This window comes from Octodon degus, unplaced genomic scaffold, assembly GCF_000260255.1.
Source record: "Octodon degus isolate 3935 unplaced genomic scaffold, OctDeg1.0 scaffold00045, whole genome shotgun sequence".
Taxonomy (NCBI): Eukaryota; Metazoa; Chordata; class Mammalia; order Rodentia; family Octodontidae; genus Octodon; species Octodon degus.
Window position 1 is genome coordinate 6,605,316 of NW_004524621.1, and position 23,267 is coordinate 6,628,582.

The following is a 23,267-nucleotide window of genomic DNA, read 5'->3' on the forward strand; positions in this document are numbered from 1 at the left end:
CAGTGATGTCCACATGGTACTCTGAGGAGCCAGGAGGATGACAGCACACCCCAGGCCCTTCTCCCAGAAGGTGGAGTGGGCACTGCTCTGTAGCCATGGCCATGTGTGCAGCTGTGCAGGTTGTAGACTACACAACTCTATCCCAAAGGCATGCCTTGAATAGCATCTGTCGTGGTCATAGGACAGGTGGTGACCAGGCAGCACCCTTGCACAACACTGCATTTTCTTCTTTGCCTGACTAGACCATATCCCCCAAAAGCAGTGGGTAATGCTGCTTTCTCACTGCCATGTCTCAGGCAGTGACAGCCCTTGTGCAGGTAAGCAGAGTCTGGGTGAGGGAGATCAGCTGTGATGCTCCTTGCAGAGGTGTCTGAGTCAGCACTTACTATACCTGGAGGTTGAGTCCACATAAATAACTGGCAAGTGAGTGACCAACTCCCTGAGAGATTCAGGATTCTGATACAATAAGCTTTGTTTTTCTTTTCAGTAAGAGTAGAAAGATGCCTAAGAGTACATCCTGAATTAATGTTCTCAGAACATTAAATTTTGGAGTCTTTACTCTAGGACTTAGATAAAAATGAAGGTAATTAGTTAGTGGGAGTGTCAGATGTTAATGGCATGTGACTAGGGGTGGCTGCTTAAGTTGAGCCATTATAACTAATAGGGACCTGCAGGTGCAGATGGACTGCACTTCCAAAGTTGGGAAAGAGTCTAAAAATATGTTTTAAGTTGTGAACTGTCAGTGTGACTGTTAGTGGCTATGTGTACACAGCTGATCTGAGCATCTCACTCAGGTCTTTCTGTTTCTGTCTTTCTCCTAAATAACCACAGAGGTGGAAGAGAGAAACCAGGAAAGGAAGAAGGCAGAAGCCATAGAGCAAGCATTGTTTCCCTTCAGGCACTGATGTGGAATGGCTCTGTGTGCCCTTGGAGTGACTCCTGGGCATGATGTGGGGCTTGAAGGTGCAGGAACCTCAGCTCCTGCATCCTGGACTGCCTCTCACCTGTCTTCTTCCCCTGTGGTTCTTAAGCCACAGCTGGCCTGCTGGCCTCTATAGGGCAGCACATGGGGCTCTTTGTCCACGGACTCTGTGTGGCCTGAGCCATGGGCGAGTCTGCCTGGATGGGGCTGCCTTGCATGCTGGCAAAGAACAGTTGATCCCGAGCAACAGTGGCACTGGGAACTGTGTGGTGCTTGTGCACACATGTGTGCATCTGTGTACCTTTGTAGTCCACATGCATGTGCAAGTGTGTGTGTGTGTGTGTGTGTGTGTGGCATGTGTGTGGCACTTGGATGTGCTGCCTGAATGTGTGTGTGTAGTGTGTGCCATGCATTGTGTGCATGTGCTGGCCCTGATGGTCATGGTACCATGGGTTTCCATCCCCTGGCATGAGGCAACTGGAAGGGTTGGTACCTGCCCCACCTGTGGGTGCTTGCACTGCACCCCTGCGCTGCAGTCACAAGGGAGCTGGCTTGGCACAGTCCCCAGACCCTGTGTGAATTAAGTTTGGAAAGTGGCCTGCAGTTCCCACTGGGGCATCTCCTCTGGGGACAGCCCTGTCTCTCAGCTGCTCCCTTCTCTGTCTCCTTCATTTAGCTGGTGTGCTTGGGCTGAGTGCAAGCTTCTTCCTTTCTGTGCTTTATTTCCTGCAGTGCTTTCTCTCTGTTATTTTAGAATTTCTGCATAGCCGGGGTAACTCTGTTCCTAGAAAGGCTTGCAGGACTGCGCTGCCTGCTTGGTGTCCTGGAGCTTTGCCTGCATTGGAGGTTGGGTGTCACATGTCACTCTGTTGGTGCGCGAGGACGTTGCTGTGGTGCCTGGTCCCCGTCCAGCCCAGTCTTGCCTAATTCTGCAGTGTGATGGACAAGCCTGAGACTGAGCCCGCAGCTGGCTGTGTTGTGTCGTCGGGGGTGGCCATCGTGCTGCCTGCTGAGTGCTCTGTCCTGTGAGCTTCAGTGGCTGGGGGCACAGAATGAGCCTGGGGCCGGAGTCGCTGAGCTTGGCAACTTTGAGCATGGGGGCCTTCCTCTGTGCTGTGGGACGCCGGAGTAAGAGGCGGCGCCGGAGACGCTCGGAGAGGAGAGGTAACTAAGGATGCTTTTGTTTGAGTGTGTGAAGTGCAGGACGCAGAGCCAGGGGAAGCATGGGCTGAGGCTGCGGTGTGACCTATCCTGCTGATGCTGGAGCCCCCTTCCCTGCTCACTGCCTGTCTGCTCTTGGCATTGCGCAGAAAGGCAAAGAGGGCCACTTGCAGAGGGGAATTTAAGATCAGGTCTGTAAGCACATTGTGGAAGTCATTGGTGTCAAAGGCTGAAATGTATTCTGCAAAAATATTTATACAATCTTTAAAGTTGGATACTCTTATCATTGCAAGATTTTTCCTCTCAAGACAGATGCTGTAGGAGAGAGGTTTTAGTCTCACCACCACACCTCATGAATGACTTTTGTCTCCTAAATCTCCTTTTTGTGCTTTGGAGACCAAGACTATGGCAACCCCTGGGGAGATGCTTGTTGTTTAAAAGAAAGGAGGGCAGATTCCTTACATTCAGCACTCTATAGCTTTGTTTCAGTCATCATTTCAAGGCATGAAATCTAAATCCTTTTTCTTAAAACCAGATTCAAAAGTTGCCCATAACTGTGACAGCTGCACACCATTGGACTTTGGAGGTGAGGTATTCCTCCTATAAAAGCTCCTAATAGTTATTTTCCTCATGGAACTGGGCGTGTTAGCAGAGGTGTCCCCATGGAGAGAGGCTTCCCATTGGGACCACAGACACGGGTGGCTTCTGCCCCTCCCCTGCTTCCCTGGGCATTCCTTTAGTACCACCACTCCACAGGATCAGGGTGTGACCAGTCCCCTGATGGATTCTTTGGAGTTTCTGTAGCAGGACTGGTCAGCTCCCCAGGAAATGAGCCCCAGGTGTTCCTGTGACTTTCTAAAGAGAAGAAATTAGTTTCTAACTCAGCAGTCTTCATGGCATTCACTAAATAGATGGAGACAGGTCCCTAATGGGGTCTTTTCTCCGGGAAGATCACCATGGTCCCCAAGCTCTGTGGGTTGTGCTTGCTGAGGTGCTCATGTCCAGGACAGAAGCCCCTGGCTTCTTCCTGTGCTCCTCACTCAGCTCTCACCGTGGGTGTCCAGGGCAGCTGCTGTGTTTCTTAATGAGGATTTAAAAGCAGGATGTCATGAAGACCAGCACTAAGGAAACCAAGGCAAAGTCAGGAAACATTTGCCAGAGATCCTGGATCTAGAATCACCAGCTTTTCCCATGGGCACTCACCACTGGACACTCAGGTCAGGGAGCCTCATGTGGTCTACTTTTCCCCATGCTTCTTGCAGCCCCAGCTTCTTCTGGTGTATGAACCTATCCTGTAGCAGGAGAGATGGCTGGGCCACATCCCAGCTGATGGGAGTGGGGTGTGCTGGGAGTGATGGTCAGGCCTACAGCCGAATAACCAGCTCCTCATTTTCTGCACACACCCTCATGAGCAGTGTGACTGGGGTCATGCTGGTTCCTGACTCTTCATGAGGGGCACTTTCCCTAGAAATTTGGGAAGATGCCTTAAGATATAATGAATTATGGAGATTGGCTGTTCCATTTATACCAAACTGGCAGTTTTGTAAGATGTGAAGCATAGACCTTGATGTAGTTTTAAGGTGCTGCAAACCATGGATGTTGAATTGTATGCCTCTAAGACAGTGTCATGTTTGCCTTTCTCTATCAGAAAGGTGCAGAGCTACTTGGTCCAGTTGGCTGCAATAGTGGTGCGGTCCCAGCGGTCTCCCTTGCTCCAGTTTTCTGTGCAGTGCTATCTCCTCCAGGGAAGCTGTGGGCCTGGCTGGGGGTGGGGTTCACCATCAGAAAGTATGGGGCAGTCCTGTGCATGTCCCTGGAACTGCACCCAGTAGATAGCTGCATGTGCCCAGGATCTGGGATCAGTTGCCCCCCAGGGTGCCCTCACCTGGCCAATCCTCAGCAATGGGTGATAGAGCTTGCTCCAGGCTCCCCAGATGTGAGTTGGGTCCTGGGCTGCAGATGGAGGGCATTGTCCTCATTGTTGGTGTTGTAGGCTGACAGCACTCATACTTGGGCTGGTCCCCCGAAGGTCTGTGAGGGTTTTGATGACTCTGGGCTGTTTCAGGGGGAAGGGGCAGGGGAGGTGAACAGGCTGGGATACCATGGAGGTGAGGTGTGGACAGCACAGTGTAGGCTGGATGTTACACCGGATCAGGAGGAGGCGACTTCCACCCATGCTGAGGGCCCTGGTCTGTATCAGGCCAACAGATGACATATGACTCCCCAGGAAGGGGCAGGTCTTACTGTAAGATGTCAGCCAAGTATTTTGAAACCTTTTGTGGTATTTTGTTTGGGTACTGTGGGCAGTGAATAACCTCCCCAAGTGAAGTGTGTCCTGAGCACGGGTGACGAACTTGCCTGATTTCAGGTTGTCGTCCCTCATGGCATGTGGGGAGTTGAGGCTGCAGTAGTCATTGTTAAGTGATTAATCAACCCACTGTTCAGTCTTTCTGTTGGAGCTGCAGAATTGTGCTCCACTTTAGCTTGCTGCTTGATCGTAGTAAAGAATCAGCACCAGTAATCCCCACCTTAACGCTTCCCCTGTTTAAAATGTGCAGTTTGTAGTTATTCAAAATAAGACCCATTTCTGTCATAAAGATCATGTGAGCCTTTCTAAAGACCTATCCTAACAAGGGAAAAATCCCATCAAATCCTATAGTAATTAAATATTAATGAATTTTACCACTTACCTGACAGGTTTTTTAACCTATAAATTTTTAATGGCCTTTTGAAATAGCATGTTCCACTAGATCAGTGGAAAATATTCCCTTTCTGACACCACTTTAATTTAAGTAAATTATGTTTTTTGTGTTTTATTTTGGAATATTTCCTTTCACTAGGGGGAAGGGGTGGCTGTCCAGGTGCAGAGATGAGATATAAATATCTCCAACAGGGTAAAAGGTGGGAGAGTGATATCGTGAGTAACGTGATCGCACTGCAAACTCAGTCCTGTTTCCTGAAGTCGAAAGCTAGGCCATAGAGTGTGCTGAGGACCGTGTGGCTCGCCAGTGTTGGTGGGCCTGGCTAAGCTGTATCCCATGCAGGTGCCCAGCTCCCCACCGTGTTTGTTAGAAAGCTCACTCGAGTGCCCTGATTTGTGGCCACCGTTGGCAGGTGTCACACTGCTGCAGGTGTCTGCTGTGCTGCCAGACTTCCTGTCCCACATGTCGCTGTGGGCCTGATGAGTCATGTGTGTCCTGTAGGTCTCAGGCCTTCCTGTTTCCTATCAAATGTTCACCCCACTTGATTGCACCTCATTTCAGTTTCCCATGTTTGAACCTTTTCTTTTCTCACATCAGCATCAGGTCTGCTAAAGAAGAAGAGTTGTAACTACAGCCGGAACCAAGTTAAAAGTCCCCCACCTGGGCCTCAGGTTTTTTAGTCCACCTGTAAAGGCTCCACACCCTACTGCCTGCACACTGCTCACCTCTTCTTGTCCTAGGGGGCATCCTGGGAAATGATTCTGAATATTGCTATCAAATAAAGCTTTTTCTATAATTGGCTATTCCTGGAATTTTCTTGCATCTGGGGTTTTCTATAGGTTTTTTCTAAAAGGTTCTTTACAAAATGTCAGTGTGTGGCTCTGGGAAATGCTGCACAGCATGTACTTTTTTTCCCTTTGTTTCATAACCTTTGCCACCAGGGTTGGCATTTGCAGTCACTGAGGACTCTGGCATCTGCCCTGCAAGAGCCTCCAGCTCCATCCATAGCATACAGGCTCCCCATGGCACCATGTGTAGGGCCATTATCCTCTGCTGGGAGACCTTTCCTTGTGCTCTATGGAATCCTGGTGTGGAAGAGCAGGAAAGTGAGGTGAGCTGTGCAAACCTCTGGCCCTGTCAGACTGGCTGTCCTTCCCCTGTGCCTGGGGCCTGCTTCCCTGTCATTGTCATGTCTGTTCTTTTAGCTCCCAGACACTTGTGAGCAGTCAGCCTTTTCAGCTCATTGTGATAGGCAGAACTCACACTCTTGTGTGCATGTCTGCTTTTGAATTAAACTTTTTATTTTGAGACTGTATATAGATTCCTGTGTTTTAGAATCAGTCTCTCTCTCTGTCTCTGTCTCTGTCTCTCTCTGTCTGTCTGTCTGTCTCTCTCCTCGTCCTCTCTCTCTTGCTGTTGTCATTGTTGCACAATACCCAATACCCACAATTTAAAGAAGCACTGATTTATTTTGGCTTATCTTTTAGTCCATGGTCACCTGGCTCCAAGGTAGGTGCAGCATGGCAGAAGGGCTTGGTAGAAGGAAGTTGCTGGGGGCCTGGCCCTAGCTCAGGCCTTTAAGTGGCTGCTTCCACAAAGCTGTCAGCCTCAGGTTGCTGGAGTTCGAACCTCACACCTCTCCAGCTGGCCAAAAGTGCCCTGAAGGCATTCGAGGAACAAAAAAAAAAAAAAAAGAAGAAGAAGGAAGTTGCTCATGGCAGGAAGCAGAGAAAAGGGAAAAGGAGATAAATCCTTCCAGGCCATGCCTCCAGAACCATATCTTCTGACCAGCCCTACCCCCCCCCCAACATCAAGCTAGCTATAGCTGCTGTAATTCATTCACCATCCAAGGCCCCACTGTAAGTGTGTCAATCTTCTGGAAGACCTCTAGGTATAAGTCATGACACTCTGCATGTGGAAAACTTTCTCGTATGAATGTGAGTCTTACTTCTCTGGAATGAGCCCTCTCCAGTGCATTGGCCATTGATAGTGGTTATGTGTTTAGTTTTTAAGAAACTGCCACATTTCTTTCATCATGGCAATGTTGTTTTGTTTCCCACTCAGGCATGAAGGATATGTCCCCACGTCCTCACAGGACCAGATCATTCTCATCTGTGAACCCTGGTGTATCCTGCACAGCTAGTGACCTGCTTATCATCTGGCTGTGTGTCCTTTATGGCGAAATGACTCTTCCTGGCTTTTGCTCACTTTCTAAATAGATTATTTCTTTTCCTGTTCTTTGGGGGCCTGGCCCTAGCTCAGTCCTTTAAGTGGCTGCTTCCACAAAGCTGGCAGCCTCAGGTTGCTGGAGTTCGAACCTCACAACTCTCCCGCTGGCCAAAAGTGCCCTGAAGGCATTCGAGGAACAAAAAAAAAAAAAACAAAAAAAAAAAAAAAAAAAAAAAAAAACCCTTATTCCTGTTCCTTTTTGAGAATTTCTTATACATTTTATGTATTGAATATGTATTTTTCATGTCATTTCTCCCAATCTTTCTCTGAATCTCCCATTTCTTTTCTCTTTTGTGTTTTAAGTTTTCTTAGAGTACAGGTTCTCAAAGTAGTTACCAATGATCTTCTGGATTCTATTGAAATCCACTATTTTCCTTTTTCATTTCTAATTGAATGGATTTAGGTCTTATTTTTGGTAAGATTGGCTAAGGGTTTATTTTGTTTATTCTTTCAAAGACAGCTCTTTAATTCACTGATTCTTTGTACTGTTTTTTAGTCTCAATTTCATTGATGTCTGCTTTGATCTTTCTAATTTTCTTGCTAGTACTAGTTTTGGATTTGGATCATTCCTGTTTTTAGTACTTTGAGGTGCATCAGTAGGTTATTTGTGCTTGCTTGGTTTTTCTGATATAGACATTCACAGCTATGAACTTCTCACTTAGGTCTACTTTTATTTATTTGTTTATTTATTTTTTGGTGGAACCAGGGTTTTGAACTCGGGCCCTTGTGCTTGCCAGGCAAGCACTTATTCTACCGAGCCATTTCCCTGGCCCCAGGCCTACTTTTATTGTGTCCCATAGATTCCAGTATATTGTACTCACATTATCATTTGACTATAGGAAATATCTGCATTTTTCTTTAATTTCATCTGTGATCCATCAATTATTTTTATTTATTTATTTTTTAATGTATTTAGTACAGAGTCTACAGGGTCTCAATTACAGAGATATGGACTTGTAGTGATTCTTCTGTTTTCAGTCTCCCAAGCACTGGGATTATAGGCACACATCACCATATCCAGTCTAAGTCACAGTCGCAGCATATCCTGGGGGCGGGGCTGGCACAGTACATCAGGGATCAAAATTTAGTCCACTGAGCTATCTGGCTGGCCCCACTTAGTTACTGTTCTCATGACTGAGTCAAAATACCCAACACCCAAAGTTAAAAAAAATGAAAGGATAATAAAATTATGGGGAAAAAATGAAAGGATTATTTCAGCTCAGAGTTTATAGAAGTTTTAGTCGATAGTCAGCTGGCTGCAAGTCAGGGTGGCATGGCAGAGGGGTATCACAGAGGAAAAATAGTAGATGGCAAGTAGGCAGGAAAGAGAGCAAAGCAGAAAGAAAGCATCAGAAGCAGTGGAAGATTTCAGGTGGTGCCACCCACACCCAGGGTAAGCCTTCTCATTATCCACACCAAGAACTATAATAGATGAATCAGTGGACTAATTTAGTAATCGCACATCTTAAATTCCATCATCACACAAGTTAATCCCAGCATCATATACCATAGATCTGCTACCTTTCAGAACTCTCACCAGTGAGCACATGAGGCTTTGGGGGAACAGCTAGACACAAGCCATAACAAGGGTGTTGTTTAATTTCCATGTGTTAACATAGATTCTCTGTGTGGTAGATTAACTACTGGGCAACTTCTGTCCCCTAGCTGAACTGAATCAGCATGGTTCTGGGTATGGAAGGCCCACCTGAAGACTATTGCCAATAACATAAAAAGAGAACTGAAGGGGAAGATGGTGTGCTGCTGATTCTTCTGGTTTTCCTGATACCAACTTGGCTATTCTCACTAGAAGAAGAAATTGTGTCCTCACTGTCACCGAGGGTGGCTACCATTCTCTTTGCAGGAGCTATGGTCCTTAACCTTGAGCATCACTTCCTACCTCCAGTGCAGATTCCTCAGTCTGCACATATCCTTCATCCCACTGGTGCAGACTTTCTAGCCTCTAACATTGGCCTTTAGGCTTTCCCAGTGCAGATCTGTGATATATTGTTGTGGGCTCTAGGTCTCCAGGTGGACTTGTAAAGGACCTTGCCCTGGGCTCTAGGTCTTCAACTGGACTCGTGCAAGATGGGCCCCCAACTCTATTCTTTGAGTCTCTAGCATGTGGACAGATCTCATGCACGCTTGCATTTGACTCTTAGGGTGAATATTATAAAATAATCCTATAAATTATTTGTCCTGTATTAAATCCACTTCCATGTAAAACCTGACTACAGCACTGGTTTCTTTTGCTATTCATTTTTCATTTTGTCCGGGGAGATGGCTCAGTGGAATAAGTGCTTCCCTGGCAAGCGCAAGGACCTGAGTTTAATCCCTGGTTCTGCCAAAAAAAAAAAAAAAAAAAAAAGAATTCATTCATTTTTCATTTCATTATGATCTGATAACCATGGGGTAATTTGACTTTTCCATTTATGTAAGCATGCTTAGTGGGTAGTTATGGTGTACTTTGGAGCGTTATGTGCTACTGAGAAGGGTGTGTATTCTGTTGGAGCACTGTAGATAAATATTAAGTACATTTGCTAAAAGGTTTGGTTCAACTCTGGTATTTCTTTGTTGAGTTTTTGTCTAGTTGATCTATTTGTGACAGTGGGCTATTGAGGTCTTTTACTATTGGTGTTGGTGTTTATCTCATTTTTTATGACTGTTAGTGTTTGTTTTATGAAGTTGGGCATGCCAGCATTTGGAGCATATATATTTGTAATTGTTATCTCTTCCTGTTGAATTGGTAGTGACATTTTTTGTCTATTTTGATCATTATTAGCTTAAAGTTTACTTTGTCTGAAATCTGGATAGCTATTGCTGGTTTTTTTCTAGGTCCTTGTTGCATGGACTATTGTTTTCCATCAAAATATTGTTTTGATTTTTAATCTTTGAAGTTCCTTTTGAAGTAAGTATGTTTTTTAATATACTGGATATTGTATTTTGTTTCATAATCCACTGCGCCAGTCTGTGTATTTTGACTGGGGACTTGAAGCATTCACATTGAGAGTCATTCTGAGAGATACTGAACTATTGCTGTCATGTATTGCTTTTCTGTTGCTGATTTTCTTTTTTTATTTTCCCTTTTGCTTGGCTGCTCATCCCACCATGTGTAGTGATTCTTTCTGAGTTATTGGCATTGTTGGCTTTATTGTCTGTCTTTAGGATATCCTTGAAAAATTTTTTGTGGTATTGGTTTTGTGGTCATGAATTTCTTGAGGTGTTCTTTATCATGGAAATACCTTATCTGTCCATCAAGTTTAGAGGAATATATAAGTAATGGTAGGGATTTGTTATCTTTTATGGCTTGTAACACTTTGCTCCAAACCCTCCTGGCTTCAAACATTTATGTAGAGATGTCTACTGTAATTCTAGTGGGTTTAACTTTATGTATGATTTGTTGCCTTTTTCCAAGCTTTAAGACTTTGTCTCTGTGATGGACTCCAGTACTGTAAGTATTATATGATACAGAGATGATACAGAGAACCGTCTCCTAGTCATGACTGTTTGGGGTTCTAGATGCCTCATTTATCTGTATGTTTATTTTTTCCCTATACCTGGGGTGGTTTTTTTTTAACATTATTCCTGTGAACAGGTTTTTTATGCCATTTGAGTTGTCCTCTGATTTTTTTTTTTTTCCAAAACCGGGGATTGATCTCAGACCCTTGTGCTTTCCAGGAAAGCACTTATTCTACTGAGCCATCTCCCTGGCCCCTGTCTTCTGATTTTTTACTTAATCCAGTTACTGTTAGATTAGCCTGCTTTGCATCATTCAGTAGCTTTTGGGTCCAGTTTTCATGTTCTCTTATTGCCATAAAGGTGTCTTTGAGTAGTTGGTCTTAGAAGGCATCATTAATTTCTAGTTCTGAATTTCTGGCCCCACACGGATCACTTCTGCTGCCCATACTTTGTATATAATTTCTACTCCCATGGATTTCAGATTGAAACCTTTCCATGAACTCTAATTCTACTATCCATTTAGTTATATCTTGTGTGATCCTCCTGAGTATCTTGATCTGTGTTCTGACCTCCTCTGTTACCTTTCTGAGTAATTTGGGAATATGATTTATGTTGTTCTCCTCCTTAGTGTCCCTGGATTTGCTTCAGGGAAGTTAGGAGTTGTAGGAGGCATCTTGTTGCCTGTCTGAATTTTTCTATTATTTTGCACTGAGGTTTGTGGCCCCTTTATGACTTTGTTGCTAGTATAGAACTCTCCTCAATCACCTCTCAGTTATGAACTTTGGGCATGGCTAGTTTTAGTTCTTCGTTTCATCTCAAAAATCCAGCCACTTCTGTTAAATTTGAGGCTCTAATATTGGTAAATGTCACAAAGGTAATCTGAGCATTGGCTTACAGGAAAGCTCATTAAAGCAACAATTGTCTGACCCTGGTAATATCAAGCAGATCAGCTTTAGTACTATCATCCAAGGTAAGTTGGGTATTGACATGCCATCAGAACCAGTCATTGGGCTGGCCAGATAGCTCAGCGGATTAAAGCGCCTGCTTAGGCAGATGCAGGGACTGGGATTCAATCCCCAGCATGTTGTGCCAGCCCCCTATAGTGAGACCCTGCACTAAATGCATAAAAAAAAAAAGAGAACAGTCATGTACCACCCTTACCCCTAGAAAAAAATCCACAATTACTGTGGATTTTTTTTCTAAACATTAAGACAACTCAGATAGTGACTTGTAGCCGATATGTATCAAATGTGCAGCTATATTTCTGCTAATGGCAGGAAAGGATTCGACAATAATTCCATAGAGTTAACTATCCAAAAATTAATAAAGCTTTATACTTATACTATTAAAGGTATAGGAGTTGAGAATAGAGAATGTAAGAAAAAAAATTGAAACCTTAAGCTGTGAAGAGGAGAGAGAAGTTGTATAAAGCATCTTGAAGTAGAAGGCTGCTTACAGAATTAGGTAAAGGAAACAGAAGTTCTTTAGAAACAGAAGATAAAAGAAAATGGGAGAATAAAATAAATTGTTTGAGAAATAAAATAAGAGAAAAAATTAAAAGGGAGAAGAGGAAAAATAGAGAAAAAAGAAGAAAAAGAGATAAGAAGCAGGAAAAGAGGATAAGGAAAAAGTCCCTAAATCCTGGTAAACTAGTAAAGAAAAAAGGGAAAGGAAAGAAGAAAGTGAAAACAACACAGACACAAAGAAGAAAATAAATTTCTCTGTGATTTTTGTCTTAAGACAGTATGACTATGTAGTTCTGGGTTGCCTTAAACTTACTTTGTAGCCCAGGCTGGTCTCTGACTTGCAGCCATCTTCCTGCTTCAGCCTCCAAGTGCTGGGATTATAGGCATGTGCCACCACACCTGGCATCTGTGATTTAGAATGTATGGACATTTTCTGGCATCTACAGTGTTGGGTAGTGTTCAAATCAGGATGTGTCTCTGCTCACACTGGTAGCTAATGTAGGCAGTCAGACCCCAGATCCATGTCAGATGCTGTACGAGGTGGTCACCATTGGAATGTAGTGCTGGGAGCCTTGAACTTCAGCTACCCTGCAGCTTCTCTGAGTTGTGGGATCAGTCGACTTCCTGGAATGGCATCTAACCAAGCAGTCTCTCCAGGCATGTGGCAGACATTGGGCTGGAGCCCCTCACCAATTGTTGGCTAGGTCTGAGACCCAGTTCACATCTTTTTAACAGGATCCTTTGTAGAGTGAGAGTTTTATTTTTAATGAAGTCAAATTTTCTATTTTTCTTTTCTGGAGTGTGCTTTTGCCATTAAATGTAAGAACTCTTTGCCTAGTCCTAGATCTTGAGGATTTTCGTATAGGTTTGTCTACAAGTTCTACAGTTCAGTGTTTTATGCTTACGCTTGTGAACCATTTGCAGAGATTTTGAATACACTATACGGCCATGCAGAGAGGGTCCTTTTGGCCTGATGCTGTTATTGCAGGGCTGTCTCCTGCTTTATCAGGGTGCTGTGTGGGTTGCTTCTGAGTGCCCTGCTCTACCCTTGGCATACTTTTTGTCACCTGTCTCCAATGCCACACTGCCCTGGTGGTGGCTGTGCCCAGATCAGTGCCTATTGGACTCTGCTTCCCCAGATCACTCAGCATTGTTGTTGCCTCATGTTGGCATCTGTTGACTTTCCCTTTATCCTTTTGAGCATGTCTGGTTCTTGGCATGACTGGTGGCATTTTCTTGGAACTTCTTTTTATCATACCCTGAGCCTCGAGGTGGAGCCTTTTTCTCAGCTGACCTGTGCTGCAGAGACAGAAACATGGCCTTGCTGTATGGAGCACATCCAGCCCCTGTGTTCACTGCTTCCACCAGGCCCCCAGTGCCAGCAGAGGGAGGCTGCTCCTGCCAACTGGCAGGGTCACCCGGGACCTGTGTTGTGGTGTGGGGCAGTGCTGGAGAGAATGAAGCAGCTCTGAACTCTGTGGAAGCTCTGTCTAGCAGCATTTACACTTGAGTTCCTCAGATGCAGCTTCACATTAGCTGTAGGTTCTGTTATTGTTCAGCTTGGCTCATAATAGGCTCTCAGAAAACATGTAAAGTAATTAATAAATATAAAACAGCAATGTTTTTAAAACTATCCAGGAAGCTTTCCCAAATAAAGGATTCTACATAGAAACACAGTATACTTGCTAACAGTATAGTGAGATTCATAGCTAACAAACGATCATCCTGAAATCTGCATATTTCACATATGTGATATATGAAATAGATGAGATCTATGTATGTCTTAGTACATTTGATTACCATTTCTCTAAAAGCAGTGAATTTTTTAACATTTATAAACTAAGTTTACTTTATATGAAGTGGTATGTGGTTTGCAAATTTGTAATTCTTTTTCCTCAATTACAGTTTCATGAGTTTCTTTTTTATAGATTGTTAGTAGAGTCTTGCAGAGTATATCAGAAATATTAAGGAAGAGGAAACCCTTAAGTTTCTTAATAATTAGGCCATAGGAATTATTGTTCTTTGCAAATTTCCTGTGATTCTCTTGCCAGCCAGGTGGTAAATTGCGCATGGCTGGGAAGTAGGGTTGGATTTTACCAGTGACTTGTGTTTAGCCTCACCTGTGAGGTGCTCTTTGGATAAAGAGGTATAAGCTGAATTACAGGGGCATTTATTCTTGATACGTGACTTTCGCTCATAATCCAAACCACAGGTTGTTCTTGTTTCACAATTTTTTTTTTCCTTTCATTTTCAGGGATGTTGTGACCACTTTGTGGGACAGACTCACCTCATTTCACTAACTCTTTTTTTTCTTGCTTCTTTCAGACAGGAACCGTCTCTGCCAGTCAGGAAACCCCCACAAGTACTTTGCCATGGAGGCAGAAGATGAAGAGAGCATGAGTAAGACCTAGGCCTGCCACGTATTCCCTCATAGCTCATTTCCTAGTCACAGTTTAGCATTTTGTAAACTTGATTAGTGAGATGAATTGGGGAACCGGATGTTGCCTTTGCTCTGGGCTGTTGGCAGTTGTGTGTTTTTATAGATTCTGTACAGCAGGTATCAGCATTTACCATGGACATTTTCCCTGAAGCACCTGTCTAGATTTCCCATTCCTCGTCACCATGGGCCATCTTTTTATTGTGGAAACATCCTCTAGGTACATGTCCTGTAGTTCTGCGTGGTTTCTCATGACGTCGTGTGGCAGCCTTTGAGATGGACTCAGACACCTGTTGTTGGGCAGTGGTACACACAGCTCCTGGAGATGCGCAGCCCTCCCAAGTTTGGAGAAGAGGTCTCCTATGTCTTTGGTTTCTGCAGACCCTACAAGAGTTGGGGCTGGTATGGACCAACTCCCAACCCTTCTATGGTCCATTCTGCCTGTCTGGGGCTGTGGGAAGGCCTCGGGCAGCACCACACTCTCAGTGTTGCTTGACTTCTGGAAAGCTCAGTAATGACACCTCTCACTTCTACTTTGCCCTCAGTTCCAGAGGGCAGCAGGTGCCCAAGGAAGGTCAGCTGCTCCATGGAAGGGGGACACCTATCGCAAGGGGCTGCCTGGAGGACAGTCTGCTCACTGGCATATGCACCTTACCTGTCTCGAGCAAGAACATGTCTCGTCCAAACCCTGCTGAATGGGAGTGGTCCCAACATCAGAGCCTAGCTCAGCGCACTCTCTAGGACACATGCACAGTGCAGCCATGGACGTAGGCCCGCTCCTGACTGTCCCAGAGTGCTGCCAGCCCAAGGTGCCTGCAGACAGTGCCCTGGCTCACTGTGGCCACTGTGAACCTGCTTGCAGGGCATTACAAATGTTCCCACTGCTGATCTTGGCCTTGGATGGCATGGACCATGCTGGCCCAGGGTGCACAGCTCTGCCGATGTGTGCACCGCCTGTGGCTGCAGCAGTGTACCTGTCTTCCTCATCATCCTGCTCTTGAGATATTTTACAGATCTAGCTGGGGCTGTTTGCTGAGCATTCCACCTGCCGTTTCCAATTTTGCTGCCACTTTTAAGAGTGAGAATAAACTCCCATTTTAGAGAGCAGGCTTTGTGCTGCGCCATAGCCATGCGCCTCTCCCCAGGGTCCTCCGAGCTACCTGGCAACTATGGATTGGCCCCCACCTCTGAGCCTGGAGACTTAACCCTATGAAGGCCCTCCTAAGGAATTTTCTGAAAAGAAAAGCTGCTCAGTGTTGTGCCTAAACTGAAATGCCAGGCCTATGTTTTCTCTCATTTTGAGAGCAATTAGAAGTTTCATCATGGTTAACATTCATTTTCCTGAAATGTAGTGCTTTGATGTGCTGAGTGAAACCCTATGCTTTAGAAGGGCTGTGAGAGCAGCGCCTCCTTCTCTAATTTTAGCATTTTCTTCTCATTTACTTAATAGCATCTTTAACAGAACGTGAGTGGTCCTTTTGAAGTACATGAGTTCGGAATTGTTGTACTATGTCGTAATAGTGTACTTTTTTCTCATTGCAAGAATATTTGCCAATTTCAATGCTGGTTATCATTATGTCTGAAAAGAAAAAAATGGTTATTTCATAGGCTATAAATACTTGATTAGATGCATGTCAGAATATGCTTATGATTTGATTCCCTATGTTGATAATTCTGCATAGCTGTGACAGTGAACTATAAGTGGTGTCTGGTGTGTGATGGTCTCTCTCCCTCCACTAACCTCTTTATTTTGTCTTGGCTCTACTTTCCTAAACCTTTGTTCCCTCGAGCACCGAAAGGAGTAACCTACCGGCCTTTTGCTGGAGGATGTTATAAATGAAAATTTAGCAAACATTCCGTCGCTTTGTGAACCAAGGGAAGTGGTGTGTGTGTCAGGTGTTCTGGAGGTCAGGAGTTGTGAGAAGTCCCCTGGTGGGTCTAATCTCCCAAGGGCTGTGTGTAGACTGAGCTCCTTTGCTCTCTGAGCAGAAGAGCCCCAGCCCTGGACATTTATAGCTTGCTGTCAGTGATTTGTGATAGCCAGGGCCACACTGACAAATGTTTTCAGTTTGCTCAGCATTATGAGAAACTTCTTTTATGTTATATAGTGGAAACTGACCCCAAGCTTTCATATTGAGGTGCTTGTTTACAATTTTAAAAGTTTCTTGATTATTTAAAAAATGTGGATTTTTTTTTTTAAATGTATTTGGTACAGGGTCTCACTATGCAGCTTGGACTCATAGTGATCCTCCTATTTTCAGCCTTCCCAGCCCTGGGATTACAGGTATGTGCCACCGTGCCCAGACTCAGTCATAGGCTCAGCATGCCTGGAGGTGGGGCTGGCACACTATGTGGTCCTGGGGATCAAACCTGTGCTTGTCTAAGCAGGCGCTTAGTCTGCTGAGCCTTCTTGCCAGCTGAGATGTGGATTTTTGGAAGCTACTGGTAGTAGGCCTTTAATTACCTAAATATCAACAACATTGCAAAGAATTAAGCCAGGTGATCTATAAAACTATAAGAAGGAATGATTTTTTTTTTTCCTGTAAAAAAGTGTAGTAACTTGAAAGCAGGTGTGAATATTTTAAAATTTTTTCCCCTTTAAAATCACAATCATGTTTATTTTGCCATATACTTTTAGAATCCTGAAATTGTGTTTACTGATTTTAAACATAAGGTGGAAAAAACAAATTACTCAATAAATGCACAAATTAATTGATTTTTTAAAAAGACAAAATTATTAGGTATATTTATGCATTTAGGAAATTCAAGTCAGCTTGCAGCTTTGACTTGATGTTTTGTTCTTTTTTTTTTTATCATGGAACATAGTAAAGATTCTGAGACAGTAACAGTCCCCATATATAACAAAAATTTTAAATAAATACCAGAAATAAAGCTGTAGCCCCCAGAAAGAATTTATAAAAAGTCATAATATTCTCTACAATGATAAGCAATTTTGTGTAGTCATTTCATATACTACATCAAATAACAGCCTGGACTGTTTGGACATTCTAACCCTGAGGGCCTGGTTAGCTTGAGTGGTTAGGGACTGTGCCTGCTCTACTGAGAGGTGTACAGGGGAAGCCCTCAGACATTGTGTGCCAGTGGCCTTGCGCCGCCCAGGGAGTGAGGAGCACAGCACACTGAGGAGTGTGTTTGTCCGTTCATCTGTCCATGCACTGATGGACCGTACTGCATTTCATCAGATGTAGTGTAAGTTCTTCTGGATTCTTACCACTTAGCAAGCACTTTGACAAGCCTGAGGGAAGTACTGGCAACATTAGAATATTCTCAGTAGAAAAATCATTGAACATTTTTACTTTTCTTTGTGTGAGACAGGGTCTCACTATGCAGTTTAGGCTGGCCTTTAACTGACTTTGTATCCCAGGCTAGCTTCAAATTCTTAACGGTCCTCCTGCCTCAGCCTCCCAAGTGCTGGGATTACAGGCATGCGCCACCATGCCTGGCTTTTTCTTTTTGGCCATACTAGGGATTGATTAAAACCAGGGCCTTTGCACTGTGTGCTATTTTTGGTTTTTATTTTGAGACAGGGTTTCATAAGTTGCTAAGATGCCCAAGCTAGGTTGGTAGTTGCTCTCGTCCTGCTTTGGCCTCCCAGAGTGCTGGGATTATAGGTGTGTGTACCACACCTGGCTTAAGACTTATACTTGTTAATGCAGATATCAGTGGTGAACTGACTAGAAGAGGCATTAGCCTTTATTAGCCTTTATTCAGCATCCTCCCAGCTGAGGCTGACTGTTCTCTGGCCGCATGTGCAGTTCCTCCAGTTTGCTATTCACACACACACACACCACTGAAGTGGTCACAAAGAGGTAAAGGAATCTATAAATTTTGCATTTACAAGATCCTGCAACGAAGGCGTTGTAAGTTACTCTTTCTGGGCACCACAGGTTCCAGCAGCGCAGATGTTAAAGAAAACCGCAATCTGGGCAACATGTCCCCCAGGGACAGTGGCACACCTGGGCCCGGCGAGGGCACTCCACTCTCCAATGGGGGTGGTGGCGGAAGTGGCAGGAAGCGGCCACTGGAGGAGGGCAACAACGGCCATGCAAGGTACCGCCTGAAGAAGCGGAGGAAGATGCCAGGGCCCGTGCTGCCTAAGAACGCACTGATGCAGCTGAACGAGATCAAGCCAGGGCTGCAGTACACGCTGCTGTCACAGACGGGGCCTGTGCATGCCCCACGCTTTGTCATGTCTGTGGAGGTCAACGGGCAGGTGTTTGAGGGCTCAGGTCCCACCAAGAAGAAGGCCAAACTGCATGCAGCCGAGAAGGCCCTGCGCTCCTTTGTGCAGTTTCCCAATGCCTCCGAGGCCCACCTGGCCATGGGCAGGACCCTGTCAGTGAACACAGACTTCACATCCGACCAGGCTGACTTCCCAGACACGCTCTTCAATGGTTTTGAGACACCTGACAAGTCAGAGCCGCCTTTCTATGTGGGCTCCAATGGTGATGACTCCTTTAGCTCCAGCGGGGACATCAGCCTGTCAGCCTCACCAGTGCCTGCCAGCCTGGCCCAGCCACCGCTGCCCGTGCCACCTCCCTTCCCACCGCCAAGTGGGAAGAACCCGGTGATGATCTTGAATGAGCTGCGTCCAGGGCTCAAGTATGATTTCCTGTCTGAGAGTGGTGAGAGCCATGCCAAGAGTTTCGTCATGTCGGTGGTCGTGGACGGCCAGTTCTTTGAGGGCTCGGGGAGGAACAAGAAACTGGCCAAGGCCCGAGCTGCCCAGTCTGCCTTGGCCACCATCTTCAACTTGCACTTGGACCAGACACCGTCTCGCCAGCCTGTGCTCAGTGAGGGCCTGCAGCTGCACTTGCCACAGGTGAGGAGGCCACACATCCCAGCTCCTAGGCACAATCAGTGACAGCTGCCATATTCTTCCCTTCTTACCCCCATTAGCAGGGTGGTTGCCACTCTGTCTGATGTGGGGTGGCCTCGCCTGGGCTCTGTGGTCACATGGCACAGGGACCCTTAACCTGCTGGAAGAATCTATCAGGAATAGGGCTCTAGGGCCAGAGCACTGTTTCCTGTTATCATCTCTACAAGTTCTCACATGTTCAGGGCTGCTGGAAACCCAGTGGGCTAAAGTGCCTGGCCTCACCCTTCAGGCTGGCTGGTGGCTGCATTCCCAGAGTGCAGAACAAGAGCTCTGAGCAGTAGGGTACATGAGCCTGGGGCATGGAGATGGGCTCCTCCTGTGTGGGGGTACTCTGTAGCCTGCCAGCTACTTTGAGGTCTCTGCTCCCTGAATCTTTTGCCTGGCATCCATGTGGGCCCCCCTGCTTTGGCTGGATGAGGGAAGCCACTCTGAAGTTTGTTCCCACCCTGTCACATCCTCGTCCCCTCAAGTTGAGGTAAAGCAAGGAGGAATCTCAGGGAGAAGGGCTTTCAGTCCTATTGCTCAGCGAGCTTGGGTCTTGCTTCTCTTCTTGGAAACCCAATTTCGTGGGGGTTATGTGAAAGCTATTCTTCTGCCATCTTGCGTGTTAGTTCCTTTCTGCCAGGTGCTGTTCAGTGTAGAGGTGATGTACTCCACATCTGACGTGGCAATATGGAGGACTCAGATGTGATGGACAGGAAGCCGTGTGATCCCCAGGGTTCTCTCTTTTGCCTTTGATGCAGCTTGAAGAATCTCCACAGTTTGGAGCCTTAGGTGCCCAGTTGTTCACAGTTTTTGAAAAGAGTATGTTTCACCTGCTGCAAGCAAACACAACACATGTAAAACATGATCCATCCACTTTGTTCCTGGTTCTTCATAGGCCATGTACTTCTTCCTTGGTTGATTCCTTGCACTGTTCCTGGGAGCCACTCTTCCAAAGTGTATCACTTCACAGAGCAATAGCCTTGGATCTGGTGATGTTTAATTCCCAGGCTTTCTGCTGGTAGAGCAGCCCAGCCTTCTGCTGTGACTCATCTTTCCCTATCATAATGTCCTTCCCATTGGCAGGGTGTCCAGGACTGTTGGAATCACTGTGTGCTGTGCAAGGTGAGCAGCTCAGGGGCAGCAGATAGAGGTTCCCAGAAAGTGTGTGGGTGCTCATTTGGCTCACTGACCTCAGGAAGGGACCAGTCTCCTGCCCAGGGTAGTGACTATATCTGTTGAGATCCAGGTCCCCTCAGCCTATCCTGACATCACTGACCTCCCAGTTCTGCACCTCTGTATTACAGAATCCCAGGGCAGTGGAGCTGTGCTCACCTGCTCTATGTGGAAGCCCCAGGGTACTCAGATGTGACAGTTTCTCCTTAGGGGACCTGGTGGTAGCCTCGCTTAGTGCATTCCCAGTGGCTGTATCACTGGGTTCTGCTGTCTTTGATGGGAAGTTTCAGATGTGCTGCTCAGGCAGATGTAGATCCTTGCTGCTCCTTCAGGGAACCTCAAAGGAGGCAGGTCTACCATCCTTCTGTTCTGCTGGACTTGTGGGCACGAACAGGTTATAACTCCAGACTGTGTTTTCTTCACCCAGCTGTGCTGAATCACGAGGCCTGTGGCAGAACTAGACTTGGTAAAGCATGCTGCTTTTGTTATTGTGTCTGCTGAAAAGTTAGAGGCAAGCCAGGAGCGCATGCTGGTCAGGGGTCAGGGACATCTGCAGTGACCTTGTCTCCAAGTAAGGTGTCCTTAAGGTGAGGGACATGTTTGTCCCCGCTGTGAAGTGTTTTACTGATGGCCAGCTGGGGACATTTGGTTTGCTAGTGGCCACTTGACTGTCTGACAAGGGAAAAACTAGTGGATAGAGAGACTAAGTTTTGCTGTTCACCTGCCCAGCAGCAAGTGTCCCTTCCCCAAACCCTGGACTACTGAGGCCACTTCCAGACTCCAACAGGAACTTGGCTCTGAAAAGCTCACCCTGTGGTCCTGTGTCCAAGGACACACTTGCCGCCCCTCCTGGTGGAAGGTATAGTCTCCCTGTCCTCTGGTGCTGAGTGCTAGGCACTGGACTGAGCTGGGCTAGCTGGGAAGGTTAGGTCCACATGAATATGCACAGCACCTGCATCTGCAGGCTGAAGTGCTGGCCCCCCACCTTTGCAATTCTGGGCTCATAAGTCAAGGGAGTCTCTGTTTGGAGAGCCTCAGGGTACATGGCACAGAGCAGTCTGGCAGAGTGGCATGGGGCATGAGCTGGCACCTCTCTGTGCATCAGTTTCCCCACATGAGGCAGGTTTTGGTGGGCCTCATACTCCATGTGCATCAGCTCCCAAGTCCCTGCCTAGGACCCCAGCTAGAGCCTCACATGATCCTGGGGTGTCTTGTTCCCATGCAGTGTTTTGGAGGAAATGTGTGTGCATGCATGCACATATGTATAACAGACATATGCTTACACACACACACACTGGTTTGTCTTACCAGTGTAGCTCTCTGAAGTAGAGACAGCTTGTGAATGCCCCCACAGAAGGACAGTGTGTGTGACACCGAGGCCCCACCATGCCCGATGCACACAGCCTAATCCAATCTCTGCTTCTCACCCAGGTATTGGCAGACGCCGTCTCGCGCCTGGTCCTGGGTCAGTTCAGTGACCTGACAGACAACTTTTCCTCACCACATGCACGCAGAAAGGTGCTAGCCGGAGTCGTCATGACCACAGGTAAATGTGTGATCAGCTAGACCCTGCCTATGTCAGGTTGACGAAGGCAGCTGCCACCAGCCTGTAGAAGCTGGAACATGGCGGGAGCATGTGTCAGGTGCAGGTGTGCCCAGGTGCAGATGTGGATATGTGTGGGTGTGGGTGAGTGCAAGTGGGTGTGTGAGTGTGGGTCTGCCTGCATGAACCTTTGCCTTGGGCTGGGCTGTGGCTCAGGGGGAGACCAGATTCCACCCCAACACCAAAAGCAAACACTGCAGGCCTCTGTTCCCTGCATACCCCATTCCCTGAGTGCCCTCCCTGGGGAACCTGCTCTGTTCCGTGCTCAGGTCCACTCATCCCCCATCTTTGGCCAGCCCACTTGGATCTGGATGCTCCTGTCACTTGGGTCTGCCTCACTGTCACTGCTGGCCTTGCCTGATTGGTCCATGTTTCCTCTAGAGTGTTAGAGTGGAAGCAGCTGATAACATCTGCCCAGAGGTTCCCAGAGCCAGAGGGGCCCCAGAATCTTCCTCCACACCCCAGTGAGGATAGTCAGTAGCATCTTGTCATGACCCTGAGGGGGAGCTGCATCTCTGACCAGTGCATTGTTCTCCTTTAGGCAGAGCCAGGGCCAAGACCCCCTACAGAATTCTGTCCAGCCTCCAGGACAGCCGTTCACAGCATAGGCGCAGAGGGCACTGGAGGCTAGGGACAAATTTGGGCGGCCATATCACCCTCCCCTCAGGTGCTGCCCCTCTGTCCGGCACAGGGAGGTCTCAAGGCTGACATCCTTGGTGAGGTGCTGGGAGACACAACAGCTGTGTGAAGAGCAGTATGTCTGCCCATCTCTGGGTCCTGGCTAGGTCCCTGTGTCTAGCACCTGGTGTCCCTTGCCTGATCTTGGGCGCATTTCCATTCTGCTACCAGCCAAGCCGCTCACTGCCCTTGAAGCCACTTCCTAGCAAGGCTTAGACCCTTGTGCAGGAATGAGAGACAGCTGTGTTCCTTTTGTAGTCTCTCAGCCACTGCCAAAGAGGCTAGTCACCTATGGGAGCCTTTCTTATCTTCCTGTGACTCTGTGTTCACAGTCTAAACCTACCTTGGCATGTGTGCTCCTGGTGGTGACGGGGTGGGGTACAGTCTGTACTGTCCCCAGGGAATGGCTTGGGCTTGTCATCCTGTCTGCAGGGTGAAGACTGCACATGCACCTCTGGGCTGAGGTGGGATACAGAGAAGGAGGGTCCCAGCAGCCTGGATGGGCCTTGCTGCATGATCCTCCACTACTGCCATTTTCTCCCAGGAGTGTGATCA

At 46.6% G+C, this 23,267-nt stretch overlaps 1 protein-coding gene across 7 annotated transcripts in view; it reads left to right on the plus strand.

Annotated features, from left to right (window-relative positions):
• Nucleotides 1-23,267, plus strand: part of Adarb1 (adenosine deaminase, RNA specific B1) — a 94,972-nt gene that overhangs the window by 33,774 nt on the left and 37,931 nt on the right. For 6 of the 7 annotated variants that reach the window (XR_002821257.1, XM_023715913.1, XM_023715912.1 and 3 more), the window contains 3 exons: nucleotides 14,262-14,336; nucleotides 18,282-19,216; nucleotides 21,863-21,977. Coding sequence is in view for 6 of the 7 variants with exons in the window: in XM_023715913.1 (XP_023571681.1) it covers nucleotides 14,309-14,336; nucleotides 18,282-19,216; nucleotides 21,863-21,977 (1,078 nt within the window). In the remaining variant the exon portion in view is untranslated. Of the gene's footprint in view, nucleotides 1-5,821; nucleotides 5,897-14,261; nucleotides 14,337-18,281; nucleotides 19,217-21,862; nucleotides 21,978-23,267 lie in introns of those variants that run through there. The other variant, XM_023715915.1, reaches the window with a different exon arrangement.